Source organism: Phaethon aethereus (genome assembly GCF_964289735.1).
Source record: "Phaethon aethereus genome assembly, chromosome: 5".
NCBI lineage: Eukaryota > Metazoa > Chordata > Aves > Phaethontiformes > Phaethontidae > Phaethon > Phaethon aethereus.
This window is the reverse complement of record NC_138579.1, coordinates 60763389-60780392: the sequence shown is the minus strand read 5'-3', so window position 1 is coordinate 60780392 and position 17004 is coordinate 60763389. Positions and strand designations below refer to the sequence as shown.

General features: G+C 39.9%; 1 protein-coding gene across 2 annotated transcripts in view; it reads left to right on the top strand.

The window, feature by feature from the left end:
* GALNT18 (polypeptide N-acetylgalactosaminyltransferase 18) overlaps nt 1-17004 on the top strand; it is a 242144-nt gene that overhangs the window by 123317 nt on the left and 101823 nt on the right. For both annotated transcript variants that reach the window (XM_082000014.1, XM_082000013.1), the window contains exon 3: nt 2144-2310. In XM_082000014.1, the coding sequence (XP_081856140.1) occupies nt 2144-2310 (167 nt within the window). The remainder of the gene's footprint in view (nt 1-2143; nt 2311-17004) is intronic.

The window sequence follows — 17004 nt, the reverse complement described above, 5'->3', positions numbered from 1 at the left end:
AGAGGGCCCACAGTGCTTCATGGAGAAAGCTTCTCCTTTCCTGTCTTGTATGTGTGCTTCTGAGCAGCTATGTACTTTACTGGTTACCTATCATTCTGCTGAAGATACGTTTAGATTTCCTTTGTGAATCTATTGATAAGTCCTTCTTAGAAAATCTTGATTGCCAGCAAAACTCCCTGAAACCAGTAAGAATCATTACTGCACCTTTTTAAAGGCCAAGTATAGAAGATGTCCAAATGTAAGCCTTCAAGAATCTCATTTTCAGAGAGTAGTGAAATTTCATTACAAGTCATCTTTAATGAACTGGCATTTACTTTAAAGAAAAGAAAAAAGGGGAGGGGGGCAATTGATTATAAATGACACAATGACACTCCCACAAGCTATTGTTACATTTGATCTGCTGTCCAGTGGTACTCAAAAAAAAAAAAAGTGACATGCTTTCAGCTCTCCTGAAAGCTTCAGAGAAAACTTCTCTGATGCTTAAAGCTGAAAGCTCCCTTACCAGTGAAAATATGGGAAAAACACACCAGCAGAAATAGAAACTGATTTTGGAAAGTAAGTTCTGTTTTGTTACACTGCCAAAAGATGAAGCTACAAGTGGGAATCAATAAATCCAAACACCATTTTAATTGTTTCTCTCTTTTATTGATGCCACGGAACAATGGATATCTGTGAACAGGTTTCTTACTTGTTTCTGAAAGAAGAATGAACCAATTTTTTAAAAAAAGTAGTGTACACCTTTTAAGACTAAAACTGTTTTAGTTACTTTTTCAGGACTGTTTTCTGTTTTACATGTCTGTGTAATTCTTTCACATGATGACAGAGAGAAAAGTACCTAAAATATCAAATAATTTCTTTAATGTGATTTCCATCAATGACTCAACTGAGAAAATTGGTTCACCAACTGAATTTTGAATATTAGTATCTCAGTTGTTTTGGATGTCATGTGTCCTGTGCACTGACTTTTTTCAGAAGCTTTAAAAACATATATGTAAATTCATCATCTTGATTGAACTTAATTTTTGTGCAACATTCAGTATGGGAAGAGGAATGCTTTTGCGATACTTCTCTGTATTTATTTGCTATACAGATTAAAATACAAAATAAAAAAAAATGCTATACTTTCTCTTTGAACTGAAGAAGAAATGGTTAAGGAGTTGTAGTCAAGCATGATTTAAAAATTTGGAATCCATCTGTACTTTCCGTATGCTAAGCATTGGCTATTAGTAATGCTTTCCACAGCTTTCAGGAGTTCCTGGCTGTGATAAATGTAGGCATCTTGAGAGAAGATAGACACTTCGGTGTTGTCAGGAGGCAGACAAGAGCATTAACATAAATAATAAAATTACAAAATTTGAATCCTTTTTTAAATGAAGGAGAGAAAAAAAATAATAAAACACCAAGGACCTTCAAAGTTGTGGGCAGCACTTCCATACAGCTGTTTTGCATAAGCAAATTGGAATGTGGCTAAAATATATATTTTTTTTTTTTTAAAGCACAGGAAAATTGATCAGGTTACGAGAGTATTCCTCTTTCTGATTAAACTTTTTGACTGAGCTTACAGATAAGTTTTCCATCCTCCTACCTGTTTTTCTCTCTTAGCTTTTGTAGCAGATATTCTTTGGAGCTGGATCTTTTACTGTGTTGTTATTGAGTTGAGAAAGAAAAACCCTGATTTTGAGTGAAATAGGTGGTAGATTCTGTAGCAAAAATAATTAAGATGGCTGTTAAGAAGATGCTTTTAAAGTAAGGGGCTAACTCTTTATTCCTGTCTGCACTGTCCAGAAAGACATTGTGAACAACAGCTATTGGAAACTGCATTTAAACAAGGGTTTGCATTTGGTTTGCAAACTAATTTTCAGGGGTTTGGGCCTTGGGTGGAAAAATGAGCTCATTCTAGACCTTGGTTGCACAAGCAGATTCAGGACATTGTTTTCAGGGATTCCTTTTTCAGATAGTAATTCATCTGGTTCTTGCCTGTATGCGCTCTGAATAATATGGGGACCTTCTGATCCATGCCTACAAAAGCTCTGTTATCATTCTTATGGCTGAGGATAGATTTCTCTGAAACAGTTTGTGTTGCCATCATGCCTTCCAACAGTTTACATAATTTTTTTTTTTTTTTAAAAACCTTTTTCTTCAGGTGCAGAAACCTTACATTTCCTGACAGGCTTCCTGAGGTCAGCATTGTATTCATATTTGTTAATGAAGCTCTCTCAGTGATTCTGCGCTCCATTCATTCAGCCATTGACCGGACTCCTGATCACCTGCTCAAAGAGATTATTTTAGTTGACGATAACAGTAATAATGGTAAGAGGTTTTTGGTTGTTTGTTTTTTTTTTTTCTTCCCCCTAGAGGTTGGATCATACATGAGAATCCTTGTCTTGCTGGGCTGTCTTCAAATATGCAGAAGTGGGTCAGGCTAAAAAGAGTATGTACAAAGATAGGATGCTGTTTCTATATGTTTGAGGTGTTTGGTAAGCAGAATTTTGAGTGTAGCAATAGATTAGAGACCTCAGAAGTTTTACTTTTAGTACTTCAGAGTGCTTTCAAGATTATATGCTTTCTGGGTTCTTCCTGTTTCAGTTGTATGATTGCATGTGTGTACTCACTTTCTTTTTTGTATAAAACATCTTTCTGTGTTTCTTAGACATCTCCTTTAGAGCTCCAGTTCTCCTCTCCTCATTGGCAGTGTTTACCTTGATGCTTTTCTACTGTATGTATTCAGATTTTGCTCTCCATTACCTGAAGAACTGGACTGTGCATGTCTGATTGCTCAGTGCTTGCCTAGGTATTTGTCAATGAGGCCCTGTAGGCATTATTTACAAGTCTTATTTTCTGGCAACTTTAGCGATGAAATTTTAATAAGCACAGGATGCTGAACTTAAAGAAAAATTTTGCTCTGCTGGGGGGTTAATTCTGAACTCCTGAAATACAAGCCAAATCTGAATTTATCCTGTTGAAGGAAAATGCTAAACACAGGGCTTCTTTTATCCTTGCTGTCATCACAGCTCTAGATCTTGTGACTCACTGCTGATCATAAATGTTATCTCAGATTTGTACAGAAAAGAAACTTATTGGGAAACAAGTAACTTAAGTTCCTCACCCCAGGCTATGCACTTCATTATCTCCTCTTCTACTAACTGTTAATGAAGGAAAAAGTAAAATCCTGACTCTTTAAAGTACACACAAAACCCAACAACTTGATGTAGGCTTATGTCAAATCTAATTCCACTCCCAGTGAATAACAGTATGTTTCAAGTTACTTAGGGCTGACCAAGCTTTTCTTGAAATGCCTACTCATGGAACAGCGTGGATAAATTGGCATGCAGGATTTATGAGTTGTTATTCTTACTTTATGGCACAATTTATGATGTAGCAATGCAATGAAGTAAATAAAAAATCACCTGAAACTGTATAATATGAGCAAAGTAAAAAAAAAAACAAACCCAAAAAACCAAAACCAACACGAGTGCAAACACATACACACAGACATACATATACGTCATTCAGAAACAACTTGTGAACTGAAATAGACTTTTGGTTTGCTTCAGCGTGTGGTTTTAGTGATGCACTCTTGCTGGCCTTAATTTTTGCCCACTCTCTCATGCAATACATGGCGGTTTGGTAGGAAAAAAACAAACAAAGATTGGAATACAACTTTGATTGGATACAACTTTGGTGGACTTGGGCTCTGGAATGTATTCGTAGAAATTCATTCCTGCATCTCTGAAACAGGTACAGTTAACGTGATGACAGGAGCTCAGTGAATCTGAATGGCTATTGGTGCTGCAGGGCTTGAGGCTCCTGGACACAAGAGGAACTGGCCACAAGGCAGCCATAGAAGAAGAAGAATTATCTGGCTGAAAAAAGAGGTTCCTGGAGTTTGAGTCTGATTTTCTATAATTTACAGGCAGTTATTCCAGTGGGCACACTGCAGAGCAACGTCAGAAACATCAGTGGTTCTGAGAGCCTGTAGGCATTGTGATGAGCTCACTAACAAATACACTTTGCACTGTGCTCTATGGGCTTGTCAAAATTGCTCCTTTTCGTTATTTTGTACCTGAAATGATCTGGATTTTGATCTGGATGAGGGAATTGAGTGCTCCCTCAGTAAGTTTGCAGATGACACCAAGTTGAGTGGGAGTGTTGATCTGCTGGAGGGTAGGAGGGCTCTGCAGAGGGGTCTGGACAGGCTGGATCGATGGGCAGAGGCCAACTGTATGAGGTTTAATAAGGCCAAGTGCAGGGTCCTGCACTTTGGCCACAACAACCCCATGCAATGCTACATGCTTGGGGAGGAGTGGCTGGAGAGCAGCCCGACGGAAAGGGACCTGGGGGTGCTGGTTGACAGCCGGCTGAACATGAGCCGGCAGTGTGCCCAGGTGGCCAAGAAGGCCAACAGCGTCCTGGCCTGTATCAGGAATAGTGTGGCCAGCAGGAGTAGGGAAGTGATTGTGCCCCTGTACTCGGCACTGGTGAGGCCGCACCTTGAATACTGTGTTCAGTTTTGGGCCCCTCACTGCAAGAAGGATGTTGAGGTGCTGGAGCGTGTCCAGAGAAGGGCAACGAAGCTGGTGAGGGGTCTGGAGCACAAGTCTTATGAGGAGCGGCTGAGGGAACTGGGGTTGTTTAGTCTGGAGAAGAGGAGGCTGAGAGGAGACCTTATCGCTCTCTACAACTACCTGAAAGGGGGTTGTGGCGATGAGGGTGTTGGTTTCTTCTCCCAAGTAACTAGTGATAGGACAAGAGGAAATGACCTCAAGTTGCACCAAGGGGAGGTTTAGATTGGATATTAGGAAAAATTTCTTCACTGAGAGGGTGGTCAAGCATTGGACCAGGCTGCCCAGGGAGGTGGTGGAGTCGCCATCTCTGGAAGAGTTCAAAAAACGTGTGGATGTGGCACTTCAGGATACGGTTTAGGGGACATGGTGGTGCTGGATTATTGGTTGGACTTGATGATCTTAAAGGTCCTTTCCAACCTAGTGATTCTGTGAAATAGATAAGAAATCACAGGAACCACTTAATCTTTCAGAAAGACCTGCTCAGCCACATTTTGTCTTAGTACCAGTATTGGTACAGTAAAGTATCATATTTTTATAGTTGGCTGTGCCTTTTATTCAGGCTTGCCTTTCTTACTCGCCAAACAGGATGACAGAAATTGAGAGGAAGGTAACCTTTGGTTTGGCTGTCTTGGCGTGGTGTAACATGTCATTCTATACAAAATCACACTTTGCAGAGTGATACTTAGTCTCCTAGAAAAATTCGACTCTCTCCAGGATTTTCTGCTACTCCTCTAACCCTTTCCCTGGTGTCTCTTCCCTGCAGCAGTAAATTAGATTCCTAAAGTCCTCTTTATCCCATAACGTATGCTGAAGACCTGGTAATAGGCATCCATTTGGAGAGGATGGATGTTTGGCAGGAAAGGGAGCGATTGTAAAGATGATTTATGGGCTTTTCTATTATTAGTTTAAATCCTGAAATATTTATTTTACAATTTACTCTTGCTTTTACAATATTGTATTTTCAATTTTTTTCTCCCTTCTAGCATTGCTGAAACTAATCCTTTATATTTAGTGTCATTCTCTGTTTTTGTTAGTACCTCTTTAGCTTGCGAGTGTTGCTGCTTGTAAGATAAGTGGGTTACTCTGGGTTTCCCTGTAACGTTACCTGAGGGAGCAAAAGCTTGCTTTGTGCTTGCATCTGGCTCCAGACTCCGCTTCTCACAGAGACCTCTCAGAATCCTAATTATAAGTGGTATGTTTACTCTCAGGCTTTCACTGGGGATGGTAACTTTTATAACTCGATGTAGGTTTTTTTCTGTGATGCCACAGCCATGGATTTCACAGGCAAGAAACACTACGCTATGGGAAGCGACTAGAAAGGAAAAGTGAGAAGAGAGATCAGGCAGAGTGCAAATGAACACATTTTTTGGTTTTGGGCCTCTTGCACTATTTGATTGGATTCACATAGCATAGTGGTTTAAAATAAAAGCAGATACGATGATTAGATGATTAGATACCTCCTCCACTAGAGGAGGGCACCACACTTTCCTGCTTCTGAGGGTAAGCAATGTAGTGGTAAACTGGTATAAATTCTTGCTGTGGGCCAATGCTGAATCTAGTAATGGACTCCTGAATTCATCCCTAGTTTCAGTAGGTCTCTGTTTCAGAAAAGAGATGTGAAAGAACTAGTTGCTTTTTAAAATTCCGGAAGGCTGATTTCAGCAACCACATATTCAAGCGTAGGGCCAAAGTCGGTACATTTGTCTTGAACAACATAAGCTATACAATTTTATTTCAATGCACTTCAGGGTATGTCAAGCAAATTATCTATGACATTCTCTAAACCTCACTGCAGTTTTTCAAGTTCCCAATTATGTTTCAGGAGACCTCAATTAATCTCTTTGTGAAGTTTCCCTTTTTTAAAATAAATGTTTCAAGTTAGGAAACTGTGAAAATGCCACTTGTGTGCCATTTAAAAGCAGAAAATAGATTTAACAGGTCCCCAAAGTTTGAACCTTTATTTTAATAAAGCTGTTTGCATGGCTTCCTGTGTGTATTTTACCATACCATCTTTTCCAGTGGAATTCTGATAAGCATAACACTGAAATGTTTCATATATGCTATTAGGTACATTAGTATTAAAATTTAATTTACTTGAAGGTTAAAAAAAGTGCATTTTGGTGACTGCCTGTGTGCTCTATGACAAGAACAAAAGATTTATTAAAAAAGCAAACCAAATATAGGTCTTGTTCATTTGGGTCTTATTTGCATTGGTGTGAAATAGAGCAACTGCACTGATTTCAGCTGTTTTACTGTAGTTTTAAGTGCTGTCTGTCAGATCGGAATCTTTCCCATCCTCCTCAGGAATGCTTTTTGCTTTTCAGAGATAAGGTACTCATTAGTTTATAACTTAGCAATAAAATAATTTATTCATTTTTGCCTTCAGAAGTAGCAGAGTTTTCCAGCTGACTCAATGCAATTGAGGAGAGGGATTTGCAGAGAAGAGGCTTTAAAAAACTTTTAAGTGACCACGCCCACGACTGCTGATAGCTAACTAGACCTCAGAAATGTATTTAGAAAAAGCATTGCCTGAGCTGGAGACTGCTGGAGTAGTGTTTTGTTCACTCTCTGGCTTGTTGCATGTTGCCCACTGTGGACAGGGTGGGACCTTCTGTGTCACTGGAGTCTTGGCTTGGCTTTTGAGTCTTTTCATGGGCATTGAGCCCTGCTGCATTATGAAGCACCTCTTGAAGACATTTTAAGATGATTTGAAATCCCTCTAAAAACTCATTGTGAGCCATGATGTGTTCAGCTTCATGGGGAGGCAGCATGCATTAATGTATACAGAGTATGCCTTACAAAATTTTATATTATAGCAATAATTATCATCCTCTATGACATTTTTTCACATTAAAGTTAATAATAAATGTTGCAATAGAGGCTCAGATTTCATAAGGTTTCTTCCTTTTTCTTTGAATCATTACTTATGAATGAAATATTCTAACGTGTTCAATTTAGCGATTCTCATTTTGTCCTGAGATTTCCATTAATACAGCTATTGAATTGCAGTAATAATGCTGGATATCACAGGATGCTAATTTTATGATTTGCAGTGTCAAAGAGAATTAGCACAGGCTGGTAGAAAGTGGGTCAGATGCAACTATCATCTTTGAGAGATTTGCAACATTGTCCTCAAAACACTGAGTAAAAAGAAGCTTTTTTTAAAAAGCATCCAGAGCTTTTCATTAGAAAGGTATATTTCTCCTTCGGTTATTTTTAAGAGATATTTGGGAATAGAAGCTTATCTGAATTTTTTCTTTATAAAAGCAGTGATGAATAAACGTCAAAATACTGCTCAAATGCATGCTAGATTTCATATTACAGCATAATTTGAAGATGACTTACTTGTAGACCAACTATGAATGTTGTTTTTAAAAACCTATTAACAATCTCCTAGGGAAAAATTTAGGACTTGATGTCCTTCTAGGTGGCTTCTTGTTCTTCTCTTACCTCAATGCCAGCAAAATTCAAAGAAAAAAAAAAAAAAAGGAAAAAGACAAACTTTATTCAAACCTGCATTCACTTTTGGAATGTGGTTTATGCATTGTGAAGAGTTTGCTTTATCTGCTTAGATTCATTCCTCCCATTATTTAAAAATCTTGATGCTGAAATCTTTAGTATTGCACAGTCTTTACACAAGCAAACTTCCAGTAGTGTTGGCAGGGATTTACACGAAAGAGGGCTGTGTAATGCTAGTTAGGAATCAGATGCTGAAAGGCATATATTTATGTATAGAGCCGGAAATCTGTCTCTGTTGTAGATTTGAGAACAATGTTAGCTGTTGTTACAAACTATGCATTTTACTTGCATAGTAACATTTAGCACTGAAACTTGAATAAATGAAGACAATTCTTTGAGCCTATGTTTACTGCTACATGTTCTGTGCTGATGCTAGGACTGCGATGAGGTGTGCCTTGGCTTGTGTGCCAGCTACTGTGGATGTGTCTGAAAATAGGTAAGGAGAAAATAACCAGAAGCAAAACATAGTCCGCTGGCCATCTGTTTCAGCAGTCAGCAGAAGTTAGCAGAATGAGGAATGTTGTTCTTATTCTGATGCATGAGAGTGCGGAGTATGTGGACACTTCGGTTCGTGTCCCAGTGATGGCTGTCCATGCAGCTCAAAATTCTTGTGGAAAAAATTAAGAACCACTAATGTAAATGGACTGTGATATTTTTATAAGGACAGTAGGTCCTGAAGATGATGTCCTAGAGTGGCTGCAGACTGTTCTCTCCTCTTACTTGTCAGTCATTGTGACATTGTATTTGATTCCTGCCCTGAAGGGAGGACGTTGTGGAGTAGAATATCAAAAGGAAGTGAGCAACAGAGCAGAAGAGAGAGGGACACTGCCGATGAAGGCGGCTGGCTGTCCTAGCTATTCCTGCCCATCTTTTCTTTTGATTTATCACTCTTCACACCTTTTTCTCCTCCTGTGTCATTCCTTCTTTTTTTCATCCATAGGTGGTGTATATCCTTGGTCTTTATTCCCTCAGTCCACTTTCCTTTTCCTCATTCCACCCTGGCAGCCTTCTCTTGTTGGATGTTTACCTCCTCACACCCATTCCATACACTTAATCTTTGTTTATATGAGCTTGTGTCCTTCAGTCGGGATCTCAGTTTTCCATGTTCTCAAATTCCAGTGTGCAGTGTCCTTTTATCTTCTCCTTATCTCCTCTACCCCAGTATCTGCTGCTCTTTTCTCACAAACTGCACTCCTCCATTTTTTCCCATCTCATCATTCAGCTCCCTCTTGCCTTTAGCCACACTAAACAAACTCCCGCCTGACTCCCTCCCGCCTTCCCCCCCCTCCCCAGCAGTTTTCTGCTCCTTCCTTTGTGGCATGTTTTTATCATTCCCTCATTTTCCTCCTTTTTCTCTCAGATGCCTCCTTTTCAGACATGTTTTTCCATTTTCTTTTGGTTTCATTTAAAAATAATTATGTTGTATTCTTTTAGAACAGTGTTTCTAACTCTCCCATATCTGAACTCCACACTGTGTCAGACTCAAATGTTGACTTGCATTCAGTCATGTGTCGGGGTGGGGATAAGCATCCCTTGCTGGAGGCAAGACTCTTGATTTTTGTAGCATTGTAATTATAGTTGTATGAAAGCTCTTTGATAACCAGCATGCGGTTTGCTTTGTTTTATCATGAGGACTGTCACATTCTCGATTCTTTATAACCAACGTGGAAGGTCCTTAGCCTTTGTTTTCTGGCAGGTTAGGAAAGCTCCAGAGCTGGGAGAGTGAGATGGGGCTGCAAGACCACTGCAGCTAAGTGTGGCTCTTCTGGTGCATCCCAGAGAACTCGCACATCTATTGGACCATTTGCCTCTGTGGAAGTGTGTGCTCGGCAGGTGTTTGCAGTGACAAAGTGGCCTTTCAAAAGAACAGTTATTTTCATCATCTGTGATACAGTGTGGTTCAGTCTGTTTGTATGGTTGGAAAAGCAAAATTTCAATGTGTGTGCAAGCTGATAGCATAACCTCTGTCCACATCAGAGGTCATCAGAGGGCAGCGGAGCTTTTATTGCAGTCTTCTGACATCAGAGTTTTTGATTCAAATGCTCATATAATAGTATGAGTTGAATCTTCCCTAGCCAGCAGCTGTTGAAAGTTAGTATGTGGTCATCTTATCTTTTATTCTATCCACGAGGTAATTTAACTCATTCAGTCCTAATAGACTTGCAGTGTCGCAGTCTAATAAATACCTTTTTCTGTGAAAGATTCAGTACAGCAAGTCCAGGAGGACAGAGCAGCCGCTTCCAAAACCAGCATTTTGTGTACTTGTGGTTTAGTGTAAGCAGCAGAACAGAGAAGTTACTTTATGCAACTCCAAACCTTATCACCAGATAATTCTTTTTTTTCCTAATAAGACAAGCCCATTGCCATTAAACTAAACTTTAAGATTGGAATAACAATGTATCTCGTTTTGGCATGGGAGGAACTAATTAAAGTGTCATCTCAGTGGTGTCTACATGCCATATTTAATCCTAATGGCAGGTAGTGAAGTGGAGTATCTGAACTACAATATAGGAAATGCTGAAAACCTGGAGCTAGGAAAAAAAAATCCAGGGATGATTTCAGCTGCAGTTTTACAGCTTGCTTATATCTTCTATTTTTTTCATATAGCAACAGAAACTGAAAGCTACACTAGCATTTTTTCATTGTGTTTTTGTTTTAGCTTGAATCGCAGTGTACCAATTCATACTATGTATCTATTTCACATATGCTGTGTACCCTATATATGTCAAGTAGAGCAATGCACAGTGAGTGTTTTCTTGTTCTTCATCCCCACATCTGTTCTGCCATCCTCTAATGAACAATCCTTAGTGTGAACACAGTCATACATGCTCTCAGTTCACGGATCCTATCGAAACCCAATACATACAGTACAGCTTAAGTTTCTAGGTGGTGATAAATACCTGCACAGTGGTACTTTGAAATCTTGTGAAAGAATTATTTGTGCCAACTTACAGGAAATAGCGTCACCTGTGTCAGGTCTTATTCAGGAACCGTATGTGGCCCACAGCGTTAAAGACTGCAGTCAAATTCCATAAGAACAGGCTAGTTTTAAGCTCTTCTGGTAGTGCTGAGGAATTTACTCCATGCGCAGTAGAAATGCTGTGGGCTGGTGGCACCCTGACTGTGAGAATGCCAGCATATAAATGCTGCCTTGGTCCACTTCTCAGTACTGTCACTGTGATTTTAGCCTTAAAATTAATTACTAGACATCTCTGAGAAATTGATTGATTGAAAAACCTTTTTTCCCCCCGTCTCTCTTGTTTGTGGGATTTTGTTGCCTTCAAGAATGCTTGAACGGTTTCTGTTGATAACATTCTCAAACACATCTCACTGAATTTAAGTAGCAGCTGTATGTATAGACCTGGTGCAATGACAGTCAGGTAGAACTTGTGAGAGAAGTGCTGATATCTGTTCATGTCAGTAAGGAAGCTCTGGTTTGATCAGAGATTATTTCCTTTTGACATCTTTTCCTATAAAGTAACTGGCGATCTCCTTGCATCCAGTAGAATTTGTGTTTGAGATATTCTAGTAATGTAAGCTCTGGAGAGCCTGAATGACTTTTTAAAGGATTTCTTTCTCTTTCCTTATCAAGAGAATGGTATTTAAATTACAAGAGTTTGACAGACTGTGGGGAAAATACTCTCTAGTGTTAGGCAAGAGTTAAAAGATTGTGTTGTATATAGAATAAGAAATACAAATTGCCTTTTAAATTAACTTCATTAAAATTTACCTTTTTTCCTAACCTAAACATAGTTTTCTTAAAAAGAAAAATGAATAAAAAGATAACTTTCTTAAAATTAAAGCTGAGATCTTAACTTAAACTGGTGGTAAAACTTCTTGCCAGAGCTGATAATTTCAAACACTTCAACTTGTTTGTGATAGAATCTGAAAATTCTTCATATGCTGAAGGGTCCAAGACATGGTAAGAGATTTGCTTAAGGAAGTATGTAAAGTTGTTTGAGTACATCACCAAATTATAAAAATCAGTTCACAAAAATATATGAATAAGTGACAGACTACTTCTGTCACTATAAGTGACAGAATAAGTGACTAGGCTTGTCAGCCTGACTTCTGTACCGGGGAGGATCATGGAGCAGTTCATCTTGAGAGTGCTCGCAGGGCATATGAAGGACAACCAAGGGATCAGGCCCAGCCAGCACAGGTTCATGAAATGCAGGTTCTGTTTGACCAACCTGATTTCCTTCTATGACCAGGTGACCTGCCTAGTGGATGAGGGAAAGGCTGTGGATGTTGTCTACCTGGACTTCAGTAAAGCCTTTGACAGCGTCTCCCACAGCATTCTCCTGGAGAAACTGGCGGCTCGTGGCTTAGACAGGTGTACTCTTCGCTGGGTAAAGAACTGGCTGGATGGCTGAGCTCAGAGAGTTGTGGTGAACGGCGTTAAATCCGGCTGGTGGCCGGTCACAAACGGTGTTCCCCAGGGCTCGGTTCTGGGGCTGGTCTTGTTCAGTATCTTTATTGATGACCTGGATGAGGGGATCGAGTGCTCTCCCTCAGTGAGTTTGCAGATGACACCAAGTTGGGCAGGAGTGTTGATCTGCTGGAGGGTAGGAGGGCTCTGCAGAGGAATCTGGACAGTCTGGATTGATGGGCAGAGGTCAGCTGTATGAGGTTTAACAAGGCCAAGTGCAGGGTCCTGCACTTGGGTCACAACAACCCCATGCAACGCTACAGGCTTGGGGAGGAGTGGCTGGAGAGCTGCCCAGCAGAAAGGGACCTGGGGGTGCTGGTTGACAGCTGGCTGAACATGAGCCAGCAGTGTGCCCAGGTGGCCAAGAAGGCCAACAGCATCCTGGCCTGTATCAGCAATAGTGTGGTCAGCAGGAGTAGGGAAGTGATTGTGCCCCTGTACTCGGCACTGGTGAGGCTGCACCTTGAATACTGTGTTCAGTTTTGAGCCCTTCATTACAAGAAGGATGTTGAGGTGCTGGAGCGTGTCCAGAGAAGGGCAATGAGGCTGGTGAGGGGTCTGGAGCACAAGTCTTATGAGGAGCGGCTGAGGGAACTGGGGTTGTTTAGTCTGGAGAAGAGGAGGCTGAGGGGAGACCTTATTGCTCCCAACAACTACCTGAAAGGGGGTTGTGGCGACGAGGGTGTTGGCCTCTTCTCCCAAGTAACTAGTGATAGGACAAGAGGAAATGGCCTCAAGTTGCGCCAGGGGAGGTATAGATTGGATATTAGGAAAAATTTCTTTACCGAGAGAGTGGTCAAGCATTGGACCAGGCTGCCCAGGGAGGTGGTAGTCACCATCACTGGAAGTATTCAAAAAACGTGTGGATGTGACACTTCAGGACATGGTTTAGGGGACATGGTGGTTCTGGATTAATGGTTGGACTTGATGATCTTGAAGGTCCTTTCCAACCTTAGTGATTCTGTGATTCTATTCACCCAATAGGCGTACGCAAAGGCACATGTATAGGCATTGTTAGATGTTTTAAAGACATTGTGGAACCTACTGTAAGTCTGAAGTTCAAGTACAGAACCTTTTATGAAAGGATATTTGAATTCTTGTTGTGAATAAAAAAACAATTCATGTTGATTTTTCTTTTGGTGTACTTTTTCCGCAGATATGCTTGGCATGTAATTTTTGGAAGTGTTTGCCAAGTATATTGAATGACCAAACTTTAAATTACTTGACTTCACTCGTTCACTGTTAGTTATTTGTGGGGCTGTTATGCAAATGATGTTCTTTCCTTTTGCACTGGAAAAGTAACAGTTGTGTGCATCAAGTAGCAGCCTAGGAAGCTTTGGGGAAGCACTATTTAAAACTTTATGGAAACTGTGATGAAACTAGGCAGAAAAGCTAAAATTTCCATTTATGATGATGGGATTAATATGGGAAAAATGAAGATTTAGAGATTGAGAGAGTGAAAATTTCTGCTTGTTTTTCCTTGCCCAGTTTATTTGGAAAAGATGTTTTGTTTTTCTTGGGCCTCCATAACCAGAACCCTTGTTAACACCACGTACTAGAAGTCTGTTTTGAGAGTCTGGGTAGAGAGAAATACAGATGCAAGTCCATATGGAAGGAGATACCGTTTATGGACTAAAAACTCATCCTTTATGTTCTTCACAAATGTCTAGAAGTCGATTAGTTTTTTGAGTAAGTTCTGCAACCTTCCTATAGGACAGGGCAAGTCTGGTAGGTGAAGACTTCTGACTGAGGGGACCTGCATGGAGCTGTATTCCCCATTAGCCTCCTGCCACATCTCTGAGGCATTTTGCAATGGAATTTGTGAATACACCGATGGTTTGTGGTTTTGTTTTTTTTAATATTAGTTCCCCTTCAGGTGTAATCTGAGAGGAATGGTAGATTCTCCAAAGCTTTCTCACAGATGTTTTTGATGCCACTCAAAGGAGAATTTGCCTTTCATTAAATTTAACAGGGTTTGTCCACACTGCAGTGTAAAACTCTCCAATAAATGATTTAGAATCATGATGAATGCTGAATAATATGGCATCATGAATCATTGTTGTTTGTGTTTGGCAGCAGAGAAAATCTTGATGGAATTGCTAAGTGCTCTCACTTCTCTCAAGATAGCTTACTGTCGTCTACTGCATTGTTCCTTTGCTCCTAAATGACACACTCCTTTGGCCCAATGCCTGTCTAATCATTGTTTAATGTTTCAAAAGCTGCCGTTTTCTATTTGCGGCAGTCTTTTCAAGCAGTACAAATACCAGCAGATTTGCATACAGTAGAAATAATTGGAAAAATAAAGTAAAAAACCCAAAACAACAAAAAGCAAGAAAATGAGATGCAAACAGCATTAATGCTTTATGAAGCTGAAAAAAAATTACCATATACCTAATTGAATTATGGTGAAGTTTTAGGAAGCTTAAAAATACTTCTATGGCTAAATACACGGTCTATAAGTTTTACATGCTATGGAATGATTATTCCTCCTGACCTATTGCCCCTAATCTCAATCCTTGTTCATGTGCACAAAGTGGAAAGAGAACAACAAGGTTTTCTAAAATGGAAAGCAAGTTGACAATTCATTTCCCAGCAAATAATGATTTCTATTTTTTATTACCATGAACAAGTGCAATGTCAGTCACTGGAAAATATACTTATATCCCCATGCCAAATAAGTGACTATGTTTCCCTACCTTGTAGTAGTATTATTACTGTATGAGCAACAAGTTTAAAACACTTCCCTGTGTTTTACATTAAATGCCTGGGATTACTTTTTAGTGATATTTGTGCCCTTGAATCTTCTTTGTGCCTTTGACAATCAGTTTTGAACATGCAAGTGAAACTGTGTAGCACTGGATCTGGTTTTCTGTTCTCTTATCAGATATGTCACTGTTTCCAAAGGAATGTTTCTTCTCTTTACCCATTTCCCACACATATAAACAGATAAAGCTTAAGAAATACTGCGGCAAAAGTTGCGTGACTTTGTGTATGGTTTATACACACACAGGCTCTTATGTACTGAGACTAGCCCTGATGTAAGATGAAACATATTCCACAAGTGGCATTAGTTTTTATTAATGCTATTTGTGCTATACAACATTGTATAGAAGGGCAAGAACTGAATGAGAATATGCCATGACAACCTCTGGAAGGCCTTGTGTCCAAGATAGATTCTTGCTGAGACCATCAAATCGTTGTCTCTGGGATCACTGTCTCCAAGGTGTGGGAAGCTGGAGAACTGCTAGACCCTGAAGGTTCCCATTCAGCTAGGAATAAATCTTGTGGCAGCTCAACTTAGAGCATTAGTCCAATGTTAGAAAAGAGACTTGAGGAAAGCTTTTTCACCAGAAATTAAGCAGAGAGTTTAGTAGTTCATAGTTGTTGTTTGCCAGCACCTCTAGCAAACTGGAGAGATTGAGAGAGACAAGGAAGAAGGCAATAGGCAGAAGCAATGCAACGATGCTTTCATATCAGAGGGGAATGACTTAGCTATAGTATAGCCAAGAAGAAAGGTAGGCTGTGTAAAAGAAAGTGAGATTTTATGACTGAGAAACAATGCCTTGTCCAGAATTCCCTTCTCCTGAGGAGCCCAACGGCTACGCAAGGCCAAGAAAAACACTGTCAAGGTTAGTTTGCCTTTTTTATGGGTCTAGATCTGCACATTGCTAGAGCTATCTGAAGTAAGTAGTGGCTGACACCTGAAATTTTCATCTAGTCTGTCTTTTTGCTTCAGCAATTATGTCTTGCAGAAGAGAACAACAGCAGAAAATAATGACGTTACAGGAAACCTTAGTGGCTTGATAAAAAGAGCATCATCACATGTGGACATAGATGATGTTCCAGGAGAATGATCACACAGATCATAGGAAGAGAAGCACATCAGATGAAATATGAGAATTTGTACTTTAATTTTATCTTACAAGCCTGAAAAGATCATTTGTTATACAGTGATATAGCAGTACTTTACAGGTTGCCTGATACGCAGTTGACCCTGAAATGTAGCAGTACTTTATGCAACTCTGACTACACTTTCCCTGACCCACTCTTCTCTTGACTTCACACATGAAATCTGAATAAGTGGCTCTATTATTGTATGCCCCATAGGAGCTCTGGAAAGAGTATGATGGCAGGAAACATTGGTAGTTCATATCTTTGAGAATACATTGTGCATGTGTTTCTCTCTTAGGTGGTCCTACAACAGCCTGGAATACTCTACAAAGCTTCAGGCATCATGCAGGCATGAGCACTTCAGCAGAAGACAGATCAGTGAATCCAGTCTAAGGCAGTCAAAATTACCATTTTACTGCACACTGTAGAATTGTACTTTCTGTTGGTTTTACAGATGTACATTCATAGTCCCTGAGGTGAGAATGGTACAATAATTGTAGTGTTCAAGCTTCCATCACAAACAGCTCTTTTTAAGTTGTGGTGTGCTGCCTTTCTCAAAATGATGCTGAGATTCAACTAGGCGTGATATCAAATCTA